The sequence below is a fragment of the Oncorhynchus keta genome, unplaced genomic scaffold (assembly GCF_023373465.1).
Source record: "Oncorhynchus keta strain PuntledgeMale-10-30-2019 unplaced genomic scaffold, Oket_V2 Un_contig_6954_pilon_pilon, whole genome shotgun sequence".
Taxonomy (NCBI): domain Eukaryota; kingdom Metazoa; phylum Chordata; class Actinopteri; order Salmoniformes; family Salmonidae; genus Oncorhynchus; species Oncorhynchus keta.
In genome coordinates, this window is record NW_026289165.1 from 127,964 (window position 1) to 145,061 (window position 17,098).

Genomic DNA, 17,098 nt, shown 5'->3' on the forward strand with positions numbered 1-17,098 from the left:
CCAGCCTATCAGCTGATATTCACGAGCTACTCCCCTCGCATTCGATTGGCGTATCTGTGGAGGTCAACGTTAAAGAAGGCGGAACTCTTTAAACCAAACGTGTTTGGTTCCTGTACATGCGATTGCGATATTAGCAAACAGCTACAGTGTTGCTGGCTATGTTTTACCGGTCACTGGTAGCGAGTGCCTGCACTCTTGGCGTTCTTGGAGCCGCTGCAACGTATAAAATTGGTATGTTTCGCTCACATCCCGATCTTTTAGGTTCTTTACACAGCTACATAACAACCCTGAAAGTTTCTAAACGAGCTGTCACTAATGGCACGCCAACGTAAGGTTAGCTAGCTTTCATATTTGTAATTTACACAGCATATTCAAATGCTAGCTAGCTACTGTCAAAGCAGCCATATATCTTTGAAGCAGCTGTCCCGGGCTAGCTAACTGGTGTTGATTAGCGCTTAGCAAGCCCCTGATGCTATTACATCATCCCCTTCCTTGTCTGGCATTTCCTCTTACAATTCTCTCACACACAGACTGAACTGAAGGCTTAGCTACTATGCATAGAATTTGGCAGCATCGAAATATTTGCAAACCATGGGATTCCAGTTATTTGAATGTATTATTCTGATCTTACTCCATAGTACTTTGGTTTTGTGTTCTCTGGCTTACTTGTTTACTTTCATGTGAATGACAGCTTGAATAAATTGAGAACAAGCTGTCTCTGACAGGGTTACAATAGCTAAACTTTACTTGGCTGTTATCCAAGAACCACGTAGCCCTTGTGTGCATTGTAAGCACGTTTACCGTCTGTTTACCCTGTATGTGAACTGTATTTTTCACGAAAATGGATTGGTTAATATTATGTCAACTATTTATATTTTTGTAAATATTGTGTAGCCCCTGCGCACGTCCAAGCAGCCCTTCTACACAAGGAAGCTCCTGATATCCCGATAAGGAAGTCTTTACTGGTGGAGCAGAGCGACATGAAGGTAGAACTGCTGCCAGCCCTCACTGACAACTACATGTACCTTCTCATTGATGAGGAGTCAAAGGAAGCTGCCATCATAGACCCAGTTGAACCAGTGAAGGTATGAAATGAAATATAGCCTGCTGTAGGTTTGTTTTGATGGATCAACAGTAGGATATTATGTATATACAATTTTATAATAATTTGATTGTCTCTTCAGGTTGTAGAAGCTATCAGAAAGCACGGTGTGAGACTTACAACAGTTCTGACCACCCATCACCATTGGTAAGTCCAGATGTCAATCATTGTTTTGAATATCACTCAGTGCAAATGACTCAGCAAAATTACCATTGTGAGCAGTCCAATAACACTGAGATTAGATATACCGACATTATAGGATTTCCATTCTACCATGCGTTGTCTCCTTCTCTCTACAGGGACCATGCGGGAGGCAATGAGAAGATGGTGAGGCTGGTGCCTGGTCTCACTGTGTACGGAGGAGATGACCGGGTGGATGCCCTCACTAAGAAAGTCAAACACTCCAACACATTCAAAGTAAGGCCTTATACCTGAGTAACTACCAGAAGAATAACCATAACAGACCTCAAACAAAACACCTGTCTATTTCATTGCCAGGTTGGTTCACTTACAGTCAAGTGTTTGTTTACGCCATGCCACACCACTGGCCACATTTGCTACCTTGTGACCAAAGACAACAGCACTGAGCCTCCAGCTGTCTTCACAGGTAAGCTACTGGTATCTTTCCAATTTGACTGTATCACCTACTGTAATAGAGAGCAATAGTAATGGCATGTTGGCTAAAGCCCGTGGGAAATTAAAAGGGGTTTTGGATAAAAGCCGAAAATAAGAACTGTGGTAAACACAGCCTTATGAGATCTTATACGATTTGTTCTATGAGATAATATATGTCAGCTAAGGTCCCTTTGTGAATTTTAAAGCATTTAGTAATCAAAACAGCACATAAAGAATTCATAATTCATAAAGGTCATGTTAACTGACTGATATTGTCATAGAACAAAATGTATAAGCTCTCCTGAGCCTGTGTTAACCTCAGACCTTATTTTCTGCATTTATCCTAAAACCCCATTCTTTCCAAATTGGTTCTTTCAGCCATTCCTGAGGTACACTACATGACCAAAAGTGTGTGGACACCTGCTCGTCGAACATCTCATTCCAAAATCATGGGCATTAATATAGAGTTGGTCCTCCTTTTGTTGCTATAACAGCCTCCAGTCTTCTGGTAAGGCTTTCCACTAGATGTTGGAACATTGTTGCGGGGACTTGCTTCCATTCAGCCATGACGTGAGGTCGGGAACTGATGTTGGGCGACGAGGCCGGCGTTCCAATTCATCCCAAAGGTGTTCGATGGGGTTGAAGTCACGGCTCTGCAGACCAGTCAAGGTCTTTGACACCGGTCTCGACAAACCATTTCTGTATGGACCTCTTTGTGCACTGGGCGTTGTCATGCTGGAACAGGAAAGGGCCTTTCCCAAACTGTTGCTACAAAGTTGGAAACATTTAATTGTCTAGAATGTTATTGTATGCTGTAGTGTTACGATTTCCCTTCACTGAAACTATGGGGCCTAGCCTGAACCATGAGAAACAGCCCCACACCATTATTTCTCTTCCACCAAACTTTACAGTTGACACTATGTATTGGGGCAGGTAGCGTTCTCCTGTTATCTACCAAACCCAGATTTGCCCGTCGGACTGCCAGATGGTGAAGCGTGATTCATCACTCCAGAGAACCCGTTTCCACTGCTCCAGAGTCTAATGGCGACGAGCTTTACACCACTCCAGCCAATGCTTGGCATTGCGCATGGCGATCTTAGGCTTGTGTGTGGCTGTTAGGCCATGGAAACCGATTCATGAAGCGCCTGACAAACGGTTCTTGTGTTGACGTTGCTTCCAGAGGCAGTTAAGAACTTGGTAGTGAGTGTTACAGATGATTTTTATGTGCTTCTCTGTGGTCCCGTTCTGTGAGCTTGTGTGGTCTACCTACCACTTCACGGCTGAGCCGTTGTTGCTTCTGGACGTTTCCACTTCACAATAACAGCAGGTTTTCATGGCAGCCCTTTGACCCTTGTTATCTTCCTGTTATCTTCCTGTTTAGGGGACACACTGTTTGTTGCTGGCTGTGGGAAGTTTTTTGAGGGTACAGCTGAACAGATGTACAGGGCATTGATAGACGTGCTGGGACGTCTGCCCCCTGAAACAGTAAATATACCTCTATCACACTGTGTTAAATTAACTTCTACATATGATCACTTTCTTTACATGTAATGACAGCTACTGGATTAACACTATTCAGTGTCTGTCTTTTCTAGGTTAGAAACGGTCAGTTATTATTACATTATATGTGACCAAGCACGTGTGCTGACAAACTCTGTCGTGTTAACATGACAGTCACGCAGCAGATGGGAACAATAGTGTGTTTGTGTTCCAGCGTGTTTACTGTGGTCATGAGTACACCATCAACAATCTGAAGTTCGCTCGACATGTGGAGCCCGACAACGAGGTCATCAAGAAAAAACTAGCATGGGCAAAGGTATATCTTGATACATTTCATTAAAGGCCCAGTGCAGTCAAACACATGATTTCCCTGGGTTTTATACATTTCCTCACTGAGGTTGGAATAATACTGTGAAATTGTAAAAAAAAAAAAAAAAGTATGATTAATGCCCTTAGTGTAAGAGCTGCTTTTAAAAGATTGTCTGAAATTTCTGCTGTTTTTGGTAGGATGGAGTTTTGGCCTTCCATGGTGAAATCACCATGTGGTAAATTGGTTAATAGACCAATAAGAAAGGGTTCCAAACCTCTCTGCCAATAACAAATGTTCAGTTTTCCCCTCCCACTCAGATCACTCCAAGACAGTCATAGCTAAATATTTAGAAATGTCCCTTTTGCTAAGCTATTTTTGACCATTGTTTTAAATTAAAATCACATTAATTTATTGAATTGTTACCCAGAAATGATATTGAGATAAACAGCTGCATTGGACATTTTGTGTGTGAACACATGGCCATGGTGATCTTTAATCAAGAAAATGTAGAATCTGCTTTTTATTAAATCCGTAGGAGAAAGTCAGTAATGGAGAACCAACCATCCCCTCCACTGTGGCTGAAGAATTCAAATTCAACCCCTTTATGAGAGTGAAGTAAGTACAACTAATGATGGACATTTTTATAAAGCACTTGCTCAAGTGGGCACAAACAGCACTGATCTCTTATACGAGCATCAGACAATCCACAAGTACCCTCTTCAGCTTTGTGTCATAGAGGAATGCAGGGAAGATGAGGGAGAGGATTTTTAGCATGGAAATGAAAGTGCCAATGCTCACTCTGTATGTAGTGAAATAATTGAAGTGACATTCTTTCCTTTCTATTCCAGAGAGAAGTCTGTGCAAGAGCATGCTGGGCAGAATGACCCTGTTGAAACCATGAGGAGTCTCCGTAAGGAGAAAGATGGCTTCCGGGTCCCCAAGGACTGACTGCAGAATGGAGTCTAGTGAAATCCGTTCCACTACATGCGTACCAGTGCACTGGACTTGTTACTAACAACTATGGCAAAATATTTCCTACACTACATAAAATACTGTATTTACTACATTTCAACATTCTGTACATTAGCTTGTAGACCTAATGCAAGCATCAAGCAAAACATTGTAGTCTCGTCACGAGGAAGACTAGAGATTGAGTATAAACTGGATTTACAGAATACAATTTGATGTGTATTGCAGAAGATTGATTCAAGAATCTTGACTTGAATTAAGTTTTCATTTAGCTTTTAATCAGGTTTGATTACTGAAATGTACAGTTTGATGTAGAGTGAATACAGTATTGATATTCTGTCATGTGAAAAATAATATTTTAATAAACCCCAACAATTCTTATCTGCAGAAGCAAAACCAAACTATAAAGAGCAGGGTGAAGCTTGAATAAGTAGATTGTCTTAATGTGCAATGTTTGTAAATTAATTTAGACTTTGTCTCTGTATAAAGGTTTCTTATCAAGTGTTTTACTTTACTATGGTATATTCACTCAAGACAATATTTCAGAGGTTTGGGGTATAGTCCCTTTAGAGAAGCCAGGGCTACCTTAGTGTGATTGCTGGACATATAGAAAATCAAGACTGAAGCGCTTCCTAACATCTCTCACAATATAGAAAATAAGACAACTTATGCTCTTTGTTAATCAAAAGCTCCATATATATATACACATACACACATATCAGGCTTTGAGTGCCAATGTGAAGTTCGTGATGCATAGGTTTTATTAAAAGCTCCATTGTCTCCTTCACAGAAAAAGCAATAAAGCAGATTGTTTCTATTCATATCCCTAATGACTATTACCCGCTTGCAGAATTCTTAGGGTAAAACGATGATGTTTGCTTGACATTCTGTATTAAACATTTCACCACATATCTATAACAAAAGAGCTGCTAAACATTTAGTTTAATATATAAGCAATATATTTTGACATTGCTAATATTACTTAGTCCATATTAAATGGTTGAACCTAGCTGCTTAACTGACAGAGCATACCGTATGAAGGTATGTGCCTCTTGTTCTCACCATGCCATACAAAGGAAGAAAACACTGAAAACATGAATGTAAATATTGAAAGTGTATTCTAATTTCTACAGCTAAAACTGTTCCTTAGTATCGTGTCAGTATGTATATCAATGAGTGCTGGTACATGGTGAATAACGTACTTGAAAGTTACACTAACATTTTAATATGCAAAATATGTATCCTAGATTTATTATAAATAAGGCAGAAATGATATACATTTAAACTCAAATCTTTCTAAAATATTCCATTAGAAAACATTTCAAGAGTCCAAATACTTTTCAGTGCATACAAGAGAAATAACAGAATTTGCTGCCGTATTCATAATTAGTGCACACTTAAATGTAGTAATAATTGTCCAACCATGCCAGTGGTCTGGTATGAATGAGCTTGTGCGTATATAATCTATAGCCTGAATGTATACAGGCTTTATGTTGGTATAAATAAATGACAGATCTAGAAGAAAAATAAACGCACACCTATTTAGGCAAGGTGCTGGCTAGCGTACTGGCTAGCGTGCTGGGCTGGCTAGCGTGCTGGCTAGCGTACTGGCTAGCGTGCTGGCTAGCGTACTGGCTAGCGTGCTGGGGCTAGCGTGCTGGCTAGCGTACTGGCTAGCGTGCTGGCTAGCGTGCTGGCTAGCGGAGTTGAAAACTTGAAAATAAAAGAGAGCCGCACACTAGGAGCTCAGATGCAAAAATTGAATTACCAACGTTTCGACAACCAAGCTGTCTTCATCAAATTTTTGCATCTGAGCTCCTAGAGTGTGCGGCTCTCTTTTATTTTCAAATAAATAAATGACAGGCCACCACAGTAATTAAGGACTTGGCGATAATGCTCTATTTGATCTGACAGACAGTCCTTTAAGCACAGACAGAAGGATGGATGAGAGGGATGGATAGACAGAGAAAAGAAATGGGGGGTCCTTAAAAGCAGAGAGGAGAGAGACAAAGAGACGGTGAAGGAAAGTGCTACATTCAGTCATCCAGTACAGATGGAGCATAAACATTAACCCAAGGTCAAGTTGTATGATTTCACTCAATGGTTCAAATAATCCTAGAATAGGGATGCATCTCAATAGACAAAATGTATGGGCATCATGCCTTTTTCTTTATTTCTACTGATATTAAAGAACTAAGACAGGTGACAGAAAATACCCAACAAGAACCGGCCATGTTGCTTCCACCTAACCTGTGTTAAACTCAATGGAGATGAAACAGAGAGGGCTACTTTAGACACTTGAGATGCACCCTGACACTTGAGGACAGACCATTCACTTACAGAAACCCTTCAACATCCTTTCACCCTCTTCTTCACCATTTGACAAGGAGTCCGTTGGTGGCCTTGTCCACTGCATGGTACTGTGTGTGCAGCAGCTCCCTGGCTCTCTCCTCTCCTACACTCTGTAGCCAGGACTGGTAAAGCTCTGCCACGTGCTGGTCCTCCTCTGGCACTAGAGGGCGCTCCTCCTTGTACAGATCCTCCACCTGCTGCAGCAACTCCTTGTTGTTCTGATCTGGTAAGGGCTTCACCTGGCCTCCCCCATTCAGACAACCTGTATACACACACAGTGAGGAAAGACAACACACAACTGGTTTTACAAGTTCACTTTGACTCGAACCACAAAAATGTGATTACAAACAGGAACCATTCCCCAGGGGAATTCACGCAGTGTGCTTTCTAACACTAGCTGATGCCTGTGGTAGCTTCTGTGCAGATGTAGAATAGAGACTTCAACCATAGCAGTAAATAAATCAATGGACAAGACATAATTCAATTCCACCCACTTGAATGTGGGATGAAAAAAAACATGCATTTTTATATAGTATCTTGTGTTTATATTAAACGCAAATGTAAACCAACAAACAAAGCCTCCTCTTTCCTCACCTGACGGACAGGCCATGACCTCTACGAAGTGGTAGGGTGACTTTCCCCTCTTGAGTTTCTGCACCAGGTTCTGGATGTTGCGGAAACCGTAGGTTGCGGCGAAACGCAGCACGACCACACCGTCCCTTTCCAGGGTCACCTCCTGGAAGTCCTTGTTCCTAAAGGGGACAGGTTAATCAGGGTTGTGTTCATTAGGCACCAAATGCAAGAAATCAGACAAACAGGGAAGGACAACTTGGATTTGTCCAATCAGAAACGCTGTTTCTTAAACATGCTCTAATCTCAGGGTTATTCTTCTCAACAAATCTATACATCCATGGCTGATAGGAAGCAGAGACAGACTTCCCTGCACATCTCATGGAAATGAAGAGAGACTGAGTATTTTGCCTGCACTATTTCACAGTTGACACAACTAAGTGAAAGCTAACCAATTAGCAGAGGTGAGCTCCTAACAGGGCTTTAATACTGCAGGGCCAGACTGACTTACTTGAGTGTCTTGTAGGTGAGCTCCTTCACCTCCTCTCCAAACAGCTGTCTGGCAGCGTGTGTGAACACGTGATGGAGGTATCCTCCTGAACCGCTCCCTGCATGGCCCAGCAACTCATCACCACACACACTGCTGAACCTGCAGGCACACAAGTGCATGCAGACATCAGCAAGTGTAGAGTTCTTCTGACGCACGCTGCACACACACACACCTTCTGGAGTTCTCCTGACACACAAGTATGTATTAATTTATACGTAAAAGATGAGGTTCAAACCCTTACATTGTATCTAATGGGGCTGGCTCCACATCGCTGAGCAACACTTTCTCTTCCTCTAGCATCTTCAGAACTTCTCCTGTCATGAAATAAACAGAAACAGACATCAGAAAATGTACATTTAAAAATGGGATTCAAAACAGAAAACCCACAGACACTTTGAATACTATCTGCCATAGTGGTTTAATGTCCTCCCTACCTGAAGTGATGACACAGTCCACCTCTCTGGTGTCAGCCTCCTCCAGGTAGAAGTCAGGCCTGGAGGCCTCCAGTTTCTTATCATAGCAGGGCATCACAGTCACATGGTAGATCTGCTGTGGGTTCAGGCCCTGCAACAACAACAACACACACCTGTCAGTCATATCCTTTAGAAGATCTCATCCTACTATACAGACATGATAGAATCCTCATCCAACATGAACACATATTCTCATCATCTATTAAACGTTACTCTACATCACCTGACTCCATTTAGTCTATTCCAAAACTAACATCTAGATATTTAACCCTGCAGTCTGCATCGCTGAATGTCAGACTCCTGCATCATCAGCTGGCGGAATTATTGTATTTTTTTTTTTTTTTGGGGGGGGCTTCCGGTTCAGAACAATTATATTGCAGGTCAGAAGCTTTTTAAATCAAGAAAACACTTTTTTTTTTTACAAACCCAGGAGCTGGTCGTTTTGCATTATGTGAATTCCATTCTGTGAGCGGTGAGGCAGACAGAAGGCTACCAGCAGGGAACTGTCCATTATTTGTGTTGTGCTGAAACATTTTTATTTGTAGATAAAAATATGTAGAGCTTATGTTCCCTTCCCCCACGTAAGAATACATTGCCAAGTTTACTTCCCCTGGCTAGCCTATCTCATGCGAAAATGGCTGAAGTAACAGGACAAATAAAGGAAAGTTATGATGGAGGAATACACAATGGTGGAAACAGGTGCTGCGCGAGTCATTATGGACACAGTCAACAACTCGGTAGATGGATGCTCAGCCTGCAACAAGTGCAAGCAGGTATTTGTTTATGTTTATGATAATTCAGTTAATTATTAGTGAATTATTGTGTTAATTCAGACTTTCGTATATAACGTTTAAACCAGTGCTGCTGGTAAAAGTGCAGCCGAGTAAATTAGTTATTCTGGGAATAAGTACTTTAGTGACTTGTCAATATTTTTTAAACCTCCCGCTTTGGGCTGGATGTGTCAATGTGTAGTTTATATATGGATAATCTATGAGCAGAATTACTGTCTTACCTCAATTAACCACAAAATCCCTAGTTTAAAAGCGACTGTTTTCTGTAGGCTGTGTTGTGCCATTTTCCCTAACGTCCCCCACTGGTGCCAGCCCTCTAGCAATTCAAGTTCCAGCCCATCGCTATTTGAGTGACAACTAGCAAGAATCACACACAGCAGAGCAAGAGAGAGAGCAATGACGTGGAGCACATATCTGCAAATATGTGATGTAGTACACCATTATCGGGGACCACTTTTAGCTCGTGGATGCTACTTTCAGAACTACTGGCTACAAAGTATACAAAAGTACCAGGGAATCCCTTTAAGTTTCAATTCAATTATTTGATTATCTAAACAATATTGAATTTAAAGGTCTTGTTTCGTTATGTCGGCTACAGGCTTGCATGAGGTAAGAAGGTTAATTGGAAGGCTCCTTTTTACAAAGCGATTTGAGTTGTCAATGTGACGCATTGCATAGTGAAGAAAATATATATATTCTTCTTAATTCATGTTGAATAGACATGCAGACAAATTCATTCATGCAGGGAAGAAGAATATTAGCCTACTACACAGGAGTCACAAACACTAAATAAATAGATGTTATTTGGCAGGGTTGACGGATCAGCTCGCGGAACAATTTTATGCGGCTCGGTCGGATTGCACAGAAGATCTCTCTTGATGTCGGGTAGGCTCAGACTTTAGGCGGCTCGGTCGGATTGCACAGAAAGATCTCTCTTGATGTCGGGTAGGCTCAGACTTTATGCGGCTCGGTCGGATTGCACAGAAAGATCTCTCTTGATGTCGGGTAGGCTCAGACTTTAGGCGGCTCGGTCGGATTGCACAGAAAGATCTCTCTTGATGTCGGGTAGGCTCAGACTTTATGCGGCTCGGTCGGATTGCACAGAAAGATCTCTCTTGATGTCGGGTAGGCTCAGACTTTAGGCGGCTCGGTCGGATTGCACAGAAAGATCTCTCTTGATGTCGGGTAGGCTCAGACTTTATGCGGCTCGGTCGGATTGCACAGAAAGATCTCTCTTGATGTCGGGTAGGCTCAGACTTTATGCGGCTCGGTCGGATTGCACAGAAAGATCTCTCTTGATGTCGGGTAGGCTCAGACTTTATGCGGCTCGGTCGGATTGCACAGAAAGATCTCTCTTGATGTCGGGTAGGCTCAGACTTTATGCGGCTCGGTCGGATTGCACAGAAAGATCTCTCTTGATGTCGGGTAGGCTCAGACTTTATGCGGCTCGGTCGGATTGCACAGAAGATCTTTCTTGATGTCGGGTAGGCTCAGACTTTATGCGGCTCGGTCGGATTGCACAGAAAGATCTCTCTTGATGTCGGGTAGGCTCAGACTTTATGCGGCTCGGTCGGATTGCACAGAAGATCTCTCTTGATGTCGGGTAGGCTCAGACTTTATGCGGCTCGGTCGGATTGCACAGAAAGATCTCTCTTGATGTCGGGTAGGCTCAGACTTTATGCGGCTCGGTCGGATTGCACAGAAAGATCTCTCTTGATGTCGGGTAGGCTCAGACTTTATGCGGCTCGGTCGGATTGCACAGAAAGATCTCTCTTGATGTCGGGTAGGCTCAGACTTTATGCGGCTCGGTCGGATTGCACAGAAAGATCTCTCTTGATGTCGGGTAGGCTCAGACTTTATGTGGCTGGAGCGGGGTGGGTGCGGCTCCAAAAAACAGACCTATGCAGGACTCTAGTGTCAATGAGCCCCTACCAACCTGCTGGCCAGCGAAGAAGCCCTTCACCAGAGAGCCCATCATCTGCTGTGGGGAGCGGGTGGAGCTGACGTAGGGCAGGATGAACTCTCCATGGGTTTTCTCTGCATAGCAGATCCAACCTGAAGACAACACAAGCCTGTATTATTACAGGACCTGAAGACAACACAAGCCTGTATTATTAATGGACCTGAAGACAACACAAGCCTGTATTATTAATGGACCTGAAGACAACACAAGCCTGTATTATTAATGGACCTGAAGACAACACAAGCCTGATTATTAATGGACCTGAAGACAACACAGCCTGTATTATTTGGACCTGAAGACAACACAAGCCTGTATTATTAATGGACCTGAAGACAACACAAGCCTGTATTATTACTGGACCTGAAGACAACACAAGCCTGTATTATTAATGGACCTGAAGACAACACAAGCCTGTATTATTAATGGACCTGAAGACAACACAAGCCTGTATTATTAATGGACCTGAAGACAACACAAGCCTGTATTATTAATGGACCTGAAGACAACACAAGCCTGTATTATTACTGGACCTGAAGACAACACAAGCCTGTATTATTAATGAACCTGAAGACAAGCCTGTATTATTAATGAACCTGAAGACAACACAAGCCTGTATTATTAATGGACCTGAAGACAACACAAGCCTGTATTATTACAGGACCTGGACACAAGCCTGAAGAACAACACAAGCCTGTATTATTAATGAACCTGAAGACAACACAAGCCTGTATTATTAATGAACCTGAAGACAAGCCTGTATTAGCGGACAACACAAGCCTGTATTATTAATGGACCTGAAGACAACACAAGCCTGTATTATTAATGAACCTGAAGACAAGCCTGTATTATTAATGAACCTGAAGACAACACAAGCCTGTATTATTAATGGACCTGAAGACAACACAAGCCTGTATTATTAATGGACCTGAAGACAACACAAGCCTGTATTATTACAGGACCTGAAGACAACACAAGCCTGTATTATTAATGGACCTGAAGACAACACAAGCCTGTATTATTAATGGACCTGAAGACAACACAAGCCTGTATTATTAATGAACCTGAAGACAACACAAGCCTGTATTATTAATGGACCTGAAGACAACACAAGCCTGTATTATTAATGGACCTGAAGACAACACAAGCCTGTATTATTAATGGACCTGAAGACAACACAAGCCTGTATTATTAATGAACCTGAAGACAACACAAGCCTGTATTATTACAGGACCTGAAGACAACACAAGCCTGTATTATTAATGAACCTGAAGACAACACAAGCCTGTATTATTAATGAACCTGAAGACAACACAAGCCTGTATTATTAATGAACCTGAAGACAAGCCTGTATTATTACTGGACCTGAAGACAACACAAGCCTGTATTATTAATGGACCTGAAGACAACACAAGCCTGTATTATTAATGAACCTGAAGACAAGCCTGTATTATTACTGGACCTGAAGACAACACAAGCCTGTATTATTAATGAACCTGAAGACAACACAAGCCTGTATTATTAATGAACCTGAAGACAAGCCTGTATTATTACTGGACCTGAAGACAACACAAGCCTGTATTATTAATGGACCTGAAGACAACACAAGCCTGTATTATTAATGAACCTGAAGACAACACAAGCCTGTATTATTAATGGACCTGAAGACAACACAAGCCTGTATTATTAATGAACCTGAAGACAAGCCTGTATTATTAATGGACCTGAAGACAACACAAGCCTGTATTATTAATGGACCTGAAGACAACACAAGCCTGTATTATTAATGGACCTGAAGACAACACAAGCCTGTATTATTAATGGACCTGAAGACAACACAAGCCTGTATTATTAATGAACCTGAAGACAACACAAGCCTGTATTATTAATGAACCTGAAGACAAGCCTGTATTATTACTGGACCTGAAGACAACACAAGCCTGTATTATTAATGGACCTGAAGACAACACAAGCCTGTATTATTAATGGACCTGAAGACAACACAAGCCTGTATTATTAATGAACCTGAAGACAACACAAGCCTGTATTATTAATGGACCTGAAGACAACACAAGCCTGTATTATTAATGGACCTGAAGACAACACAAGCCTGTATTATTAATGGACCTGAAGACAACACAAGCCTGTATTATTAATGAACCTGAAGACAACACAAGCCTGTATTATTACTGGACCTGAAGACAACACAAGCCTGTATTATTAATGGACCTGAAGACAACACAAGCCTGTATTATTAATGAACCTGAAGACAACACAAGCCTGTATTATTACTGGACCTGAAGACAACACAAGCCTGTATTATTAATGGACCTGAAGACAACACAAGCCTGTATTATTACTGGACCTGAAGACAACACAAGCCTGTATTATTAATGGACCTGAAGACAACACAAGCCTGTATTATTAATGGACCTGAAGACAACACAAGCCTGTATTATTAATGAACCTGAAGACAACACAAGCCTGTATTATTAATGAACCTGAAGACAAGCCTGTATTATTAATGAACCTGAAGACAACAAAAGCCTGTATTATTAATGAACCTGAAGACAAGCCTGTATTATTAATGAACCTGAAGACAACACAAGCCTGTATTATTCATGAACCTGAAGACAAGCCTGTATTATTACTGGACCTGAAGACAACACAAGCCTGTATTATTAATGGACCTGAAGACAACACAAGCCTGTATTATTAATAAACCTGAAGACAAGCCTGTATTATTACTGGACCTGAAGACAACACAAGCCTGTATTATTAATGAACCTGCAGACAACACAAGCCTGTATTATTAATGAACCTGAAGACAAGCCTGTATTATTACTGGACCTGAAGACAACACAAGCCTGTATTATTAATGGACCTGAAGACAACACAAGCCTGTATTATTAATGAACCTGAAGACAACACAAGCCTGTATTATTAATGGACCTGAAGACAACACAAGCCTGTATTATTAATGAACCTGAAGACAAGCCTGTATTATTACTGGACCTGAAGACAACACAAGCCTGTATTATTAATGGACCTGAAGACAACACAAGCCTGTATTATTAATGGACCTGAAGACAAGCCTGTATTATTACTGGACCTGAAGACAACACAAGCCTGTATTATTAATGGACCTGAAGACAACACAAGCCTGTATTATTACTGGACCTGAAGACAACACAAGCCTGTATTATTAATGGACCTGAAGACAACACAAGCCTGTATTATTAATGGACCTGAAGACAACACAAGCCTGTATTATTAATGAACCTGAAGACAACACAAGCCTGTATTATTAATGAACCTGAAGACAAGCCTGTATTATTAATGAACCTGAAGACAACAAAAGCCTGTATTATTAATGAACCTGAAGACAAGCCTGTATTATTAATGAACCTGAAGACAACACAAGCCTGTATTATTCATGAACCTGAAGACAAGCCTGTATTATTACTGGAACCTGGAAGAGACCAGGGCCTGTATTTATAAAGTGTCTCAGAGTAGGAGATGATCTGTCCCCCCTCTTATTCCCTCTTCTGGCCGTGACCACACTCTCCTAGGGTGTCTCAGAGGGAGTTGGCATATGCAAAAAAACACATTTCAAATTAAAACACACTTGTACATGTGTGAAACAGGACAAATATAAGTACCCACCACTTCTAATCTGATGAACTTTGTGAAATTGGGGCCTGGTTTCTGAAGTTCTATTGGAACCTTCTGTAGCACAGTTGGTAGAGCATGGCGCTTGTAACGCCAGGGTAGTGGGTTCGATTCCCGGGACCACCCATACGTAGAATGTATGCACACATGACTGTAAGTCGCTTTGGATAAAAGCGTCTGCTAAATGGCATATATTTTATATATTATATATTTGGAAGGATTCTGACCTGGAGATAGAGGCTAGTTAAGGTGTTGAGGTACAGCTGGTTACCTGGGCAGGCAGAGGCCAGCATGGGCAGGGCCTGCTTGTCTTGCTCCTTCCGATGGAAACGCTCCACAAACTCTCTCTGACTCTCCAACAGGCTGAAGGTCCTGCTGAAGCTGGTGTCAAACACGTGGTGAACCCCTGAAACACAACAGTCAGTATATTTTATTTAAATATAATGTGTCTCACTAATGTGTCAGATAAACCGATGTCCTATATTACACAGATACACAAAGGTTTATCTTTTAACCTTCGCACTCACCCAGACCCTTGAAGAAGGCGGTGAGTCTCCTGCCTGCCTCACTGCTGCTCAGGCCGTAGCGTGCTGCCAGGGAGGCTCTGGACTGTGGGGACACAGACACCACCACCACCTTCTGCTCTGCTACACCTGCCTGCTGGGGAGATGAAGGGAGACTAGTTACACACAGAAGAGACAGATACAGACACCATCATCATCCCTAAACACGCTGGGTTGAGTATGACTGGTGGGTCCTGTTTGTGGGTCTTCAGATGGATGCCAACACACACACACACACTACCTTGTTGTTGCGTAGCACCCTGTAAATCTCTTCATGACTCTGCTGTGTGATAAGGACACTCTCAGCTGAGGTGATGCAGCCACTGCAGGCCAGGCAGTCATTCAGAGTGATCTTAGCTTTCTCCAGCTTCTGCTTTCCACCATCCTGGAGACACAAAGAACAAGTTGGAGTAATATTTTACTGTAGGTTAACAGTGAGAAAGAAAATGTTTGTCTCAAAAAGTAGCATCTGCTACTTAAATGAATTTGAGAAAGTACTTGACAAAACAAATCCCATAAGGCAGCCATATTGCTTTTACCGATCCTGTCTTCAGAACAAGTTCAGGTGAAGGAGAGATGAGAAGAGCAACAAGAACGTTTTGAGATTCACCCTCAGTGAAGTAGGCTCATGCCAGTTGACATGTTAGTCAATGTAACATCATCACAGCTCCAGCTGTGGTCACTATGTGGGAAACATTGAAGCATATGCACCTGTGTAACCTGGAAATAGCTCCCATCATCTTCTATTTGAATTTTAGCCACAGATCTGCCTTGCTTCTTCTCCACCTTGACTGGTTTCACACATTCCTAAGAAAGGACAAGGGGAGCAAGTAGCAATCAGTTTATGGGGGAAAGTACAATAGCAAACAATACTAGCTAGCTTAGTCACATCGTGCTTACAGTACAAGGACCAATTAAATTAAAGTAAAAGGAACTAATGGTGTGTCTGATGACAGATAAAAGTGGACATCTTTGGCTAAGTTATTCAACCTAGGAAGTTAACTAGTTAACGTTAGCTAGTCAAATGAGTCACATGTCATTTCGATGACCTAGCGAGAGCGCAAACCAACTAGGTAGTAGAGGAGGCTGGAAGGAAACAACATCTTTGAATCCATTCTAATGATCTCATTCCATTCATTACAATGAGCCTGTCCTCCTAAAACTCCCCCACCAGCATCCGCTACGAGTTAACTAGGTTAAAAAAAGAACAAAAGCGGGTTCAATTGAAAACCACCATTGCTTCAATCAATTTACACAGCAATGCCAATAACGCAATATACGCATTTGGAGTTGGACAGATCATACTCTATTTGACAACTAGCCAGTACTTTAGAGGTTAGCTAACTACAGTAGCTAGCTAGCTAACTAGCTACTGAGAGTGGCGACCAGTGAGTCATTAACATTAAAATAACCACATTATACCTATGCTAAAATTATGTAAAACGTGTTTAATAGCATGATTGTTGTATGGTTAAGTGTTATTTACCTGGGAAGGAGTGATAAAATCATCTAGATCTGTCAACTGCAAAACACCGCTAAATTGGGACACCATGTTTAGTGCTGCTGTAAAGCAGTTTGTGTTTACTTTGAGTGTCGTAAAGATGTTTCGTCAGAGAATGTGCTTCTCTCATACCAATCAGATGTAATACTTGGTATTTTTAAACAGTACCC

General features: G+C 41.8%; 2 protein-coding genes and 1 long non-coding RNA gene across 9 annotated transcripts; 1 reads left to right on the forward strand and 2 right to left on the reverse strand.

Annotated features, from left to right (window-relative positions):
• Window positions 1-63: 63 nt before the first annotated feature.
• Window positions 64-5,319, forward strand: hagh (hydroxyacylglutathione hydrolase). The gene is made up of 9 exons (XM_035758875.2): window positions 64-231; window positions 895-1,085; window positions 1,185-1,249; window positions 1,402-1,519; window positions 1,601-1,709; window positions 3,099-3,202; window positions 3,432-3,533; window positions 4,063-4,142; window positions 4,376-5,319. The coding sequence occupies exons 1-9, from the start codon at window positions 159-161 to the stop codon at window positions 4,473-4,475; spliced, it is 942 nt and encodes a 313-aa protein (XP_035614768.2). The 5' UTR covers window positions 64-158; the 3' UTR covers window positions 4,476-5,319.
• Window positions 5,235-17,077, reverse strand: narfl (nuclear prelamin A recognition factor-like). 3 transcript variants are annotated; one of them, XM_052511540.1, is made up of 11 exons: window positions 16,914-17,077; window positions 16,139-16,234; window positions 15,669-15,812; window positions 15,392-15,521; window positions 15,136-15,270; window positions 11,169-11,287; window positions 8,403-8,532; window positions 8,210-8,282; window positions 7,930-8,067; window positions 7,443-7,600; window positions 5,235-7,110 (listed from the first exon to the last, which is right to left on the reverse strand). In XM_052511540.1, the coding sequence occupies exons 1-11, from the start codon at window positions 16,977-16,979 to the stop codon at window positions 6,869-6,871; spliced, it is 1,431 nt and encodes a 476-aa protein (XP_052367500.1). In that variant the 5' UTR covers window positions 16,980-17,077; the 3' UTR covers window positions 5,235-6,868. The 3 variants fall into 3 exon arrangements, with proteins under 3 accessions (XP_052367500.1, XP_052367499.1, XP_052367501.1); XM_052511539.1 differs by having other exon boundaries at window positions 15,392-15,524; XM_052511541.1 differs by lacking the exon at window positions 16,914-17,077 and adding an exon at window positions 16,498-16,545 and having other exon boundaries at window positions 15,392-15,524.
• On the reverse strand, window positions 11,287-15,123 carry LOC127926130 (uncharacterized). 5 transcript variants are annotated; one of them, XR_008123363.1, is made up of 4 exons: window positions 14,276-15,123; window positions 12,393-12,887; window positions 11,488-11,856; window positions 11,313-11,423 (listed from the first exon to the last, which is right to left on the reverse strand). It is a non-coding gene; the product is annotated as an uncharacterized LOC127926130 (long non-coding RNA). The 5 variants fall into 5 exon arrangements; XR_008123362.1 differs by having other exon boundaries at window positions 14,014-15,123; XR_008123361.1 differs by having other exon boundaries at window positions 13,917-15,123.
• Window positions 17,078-17,098: the final 21 nt, after the last annotated feature.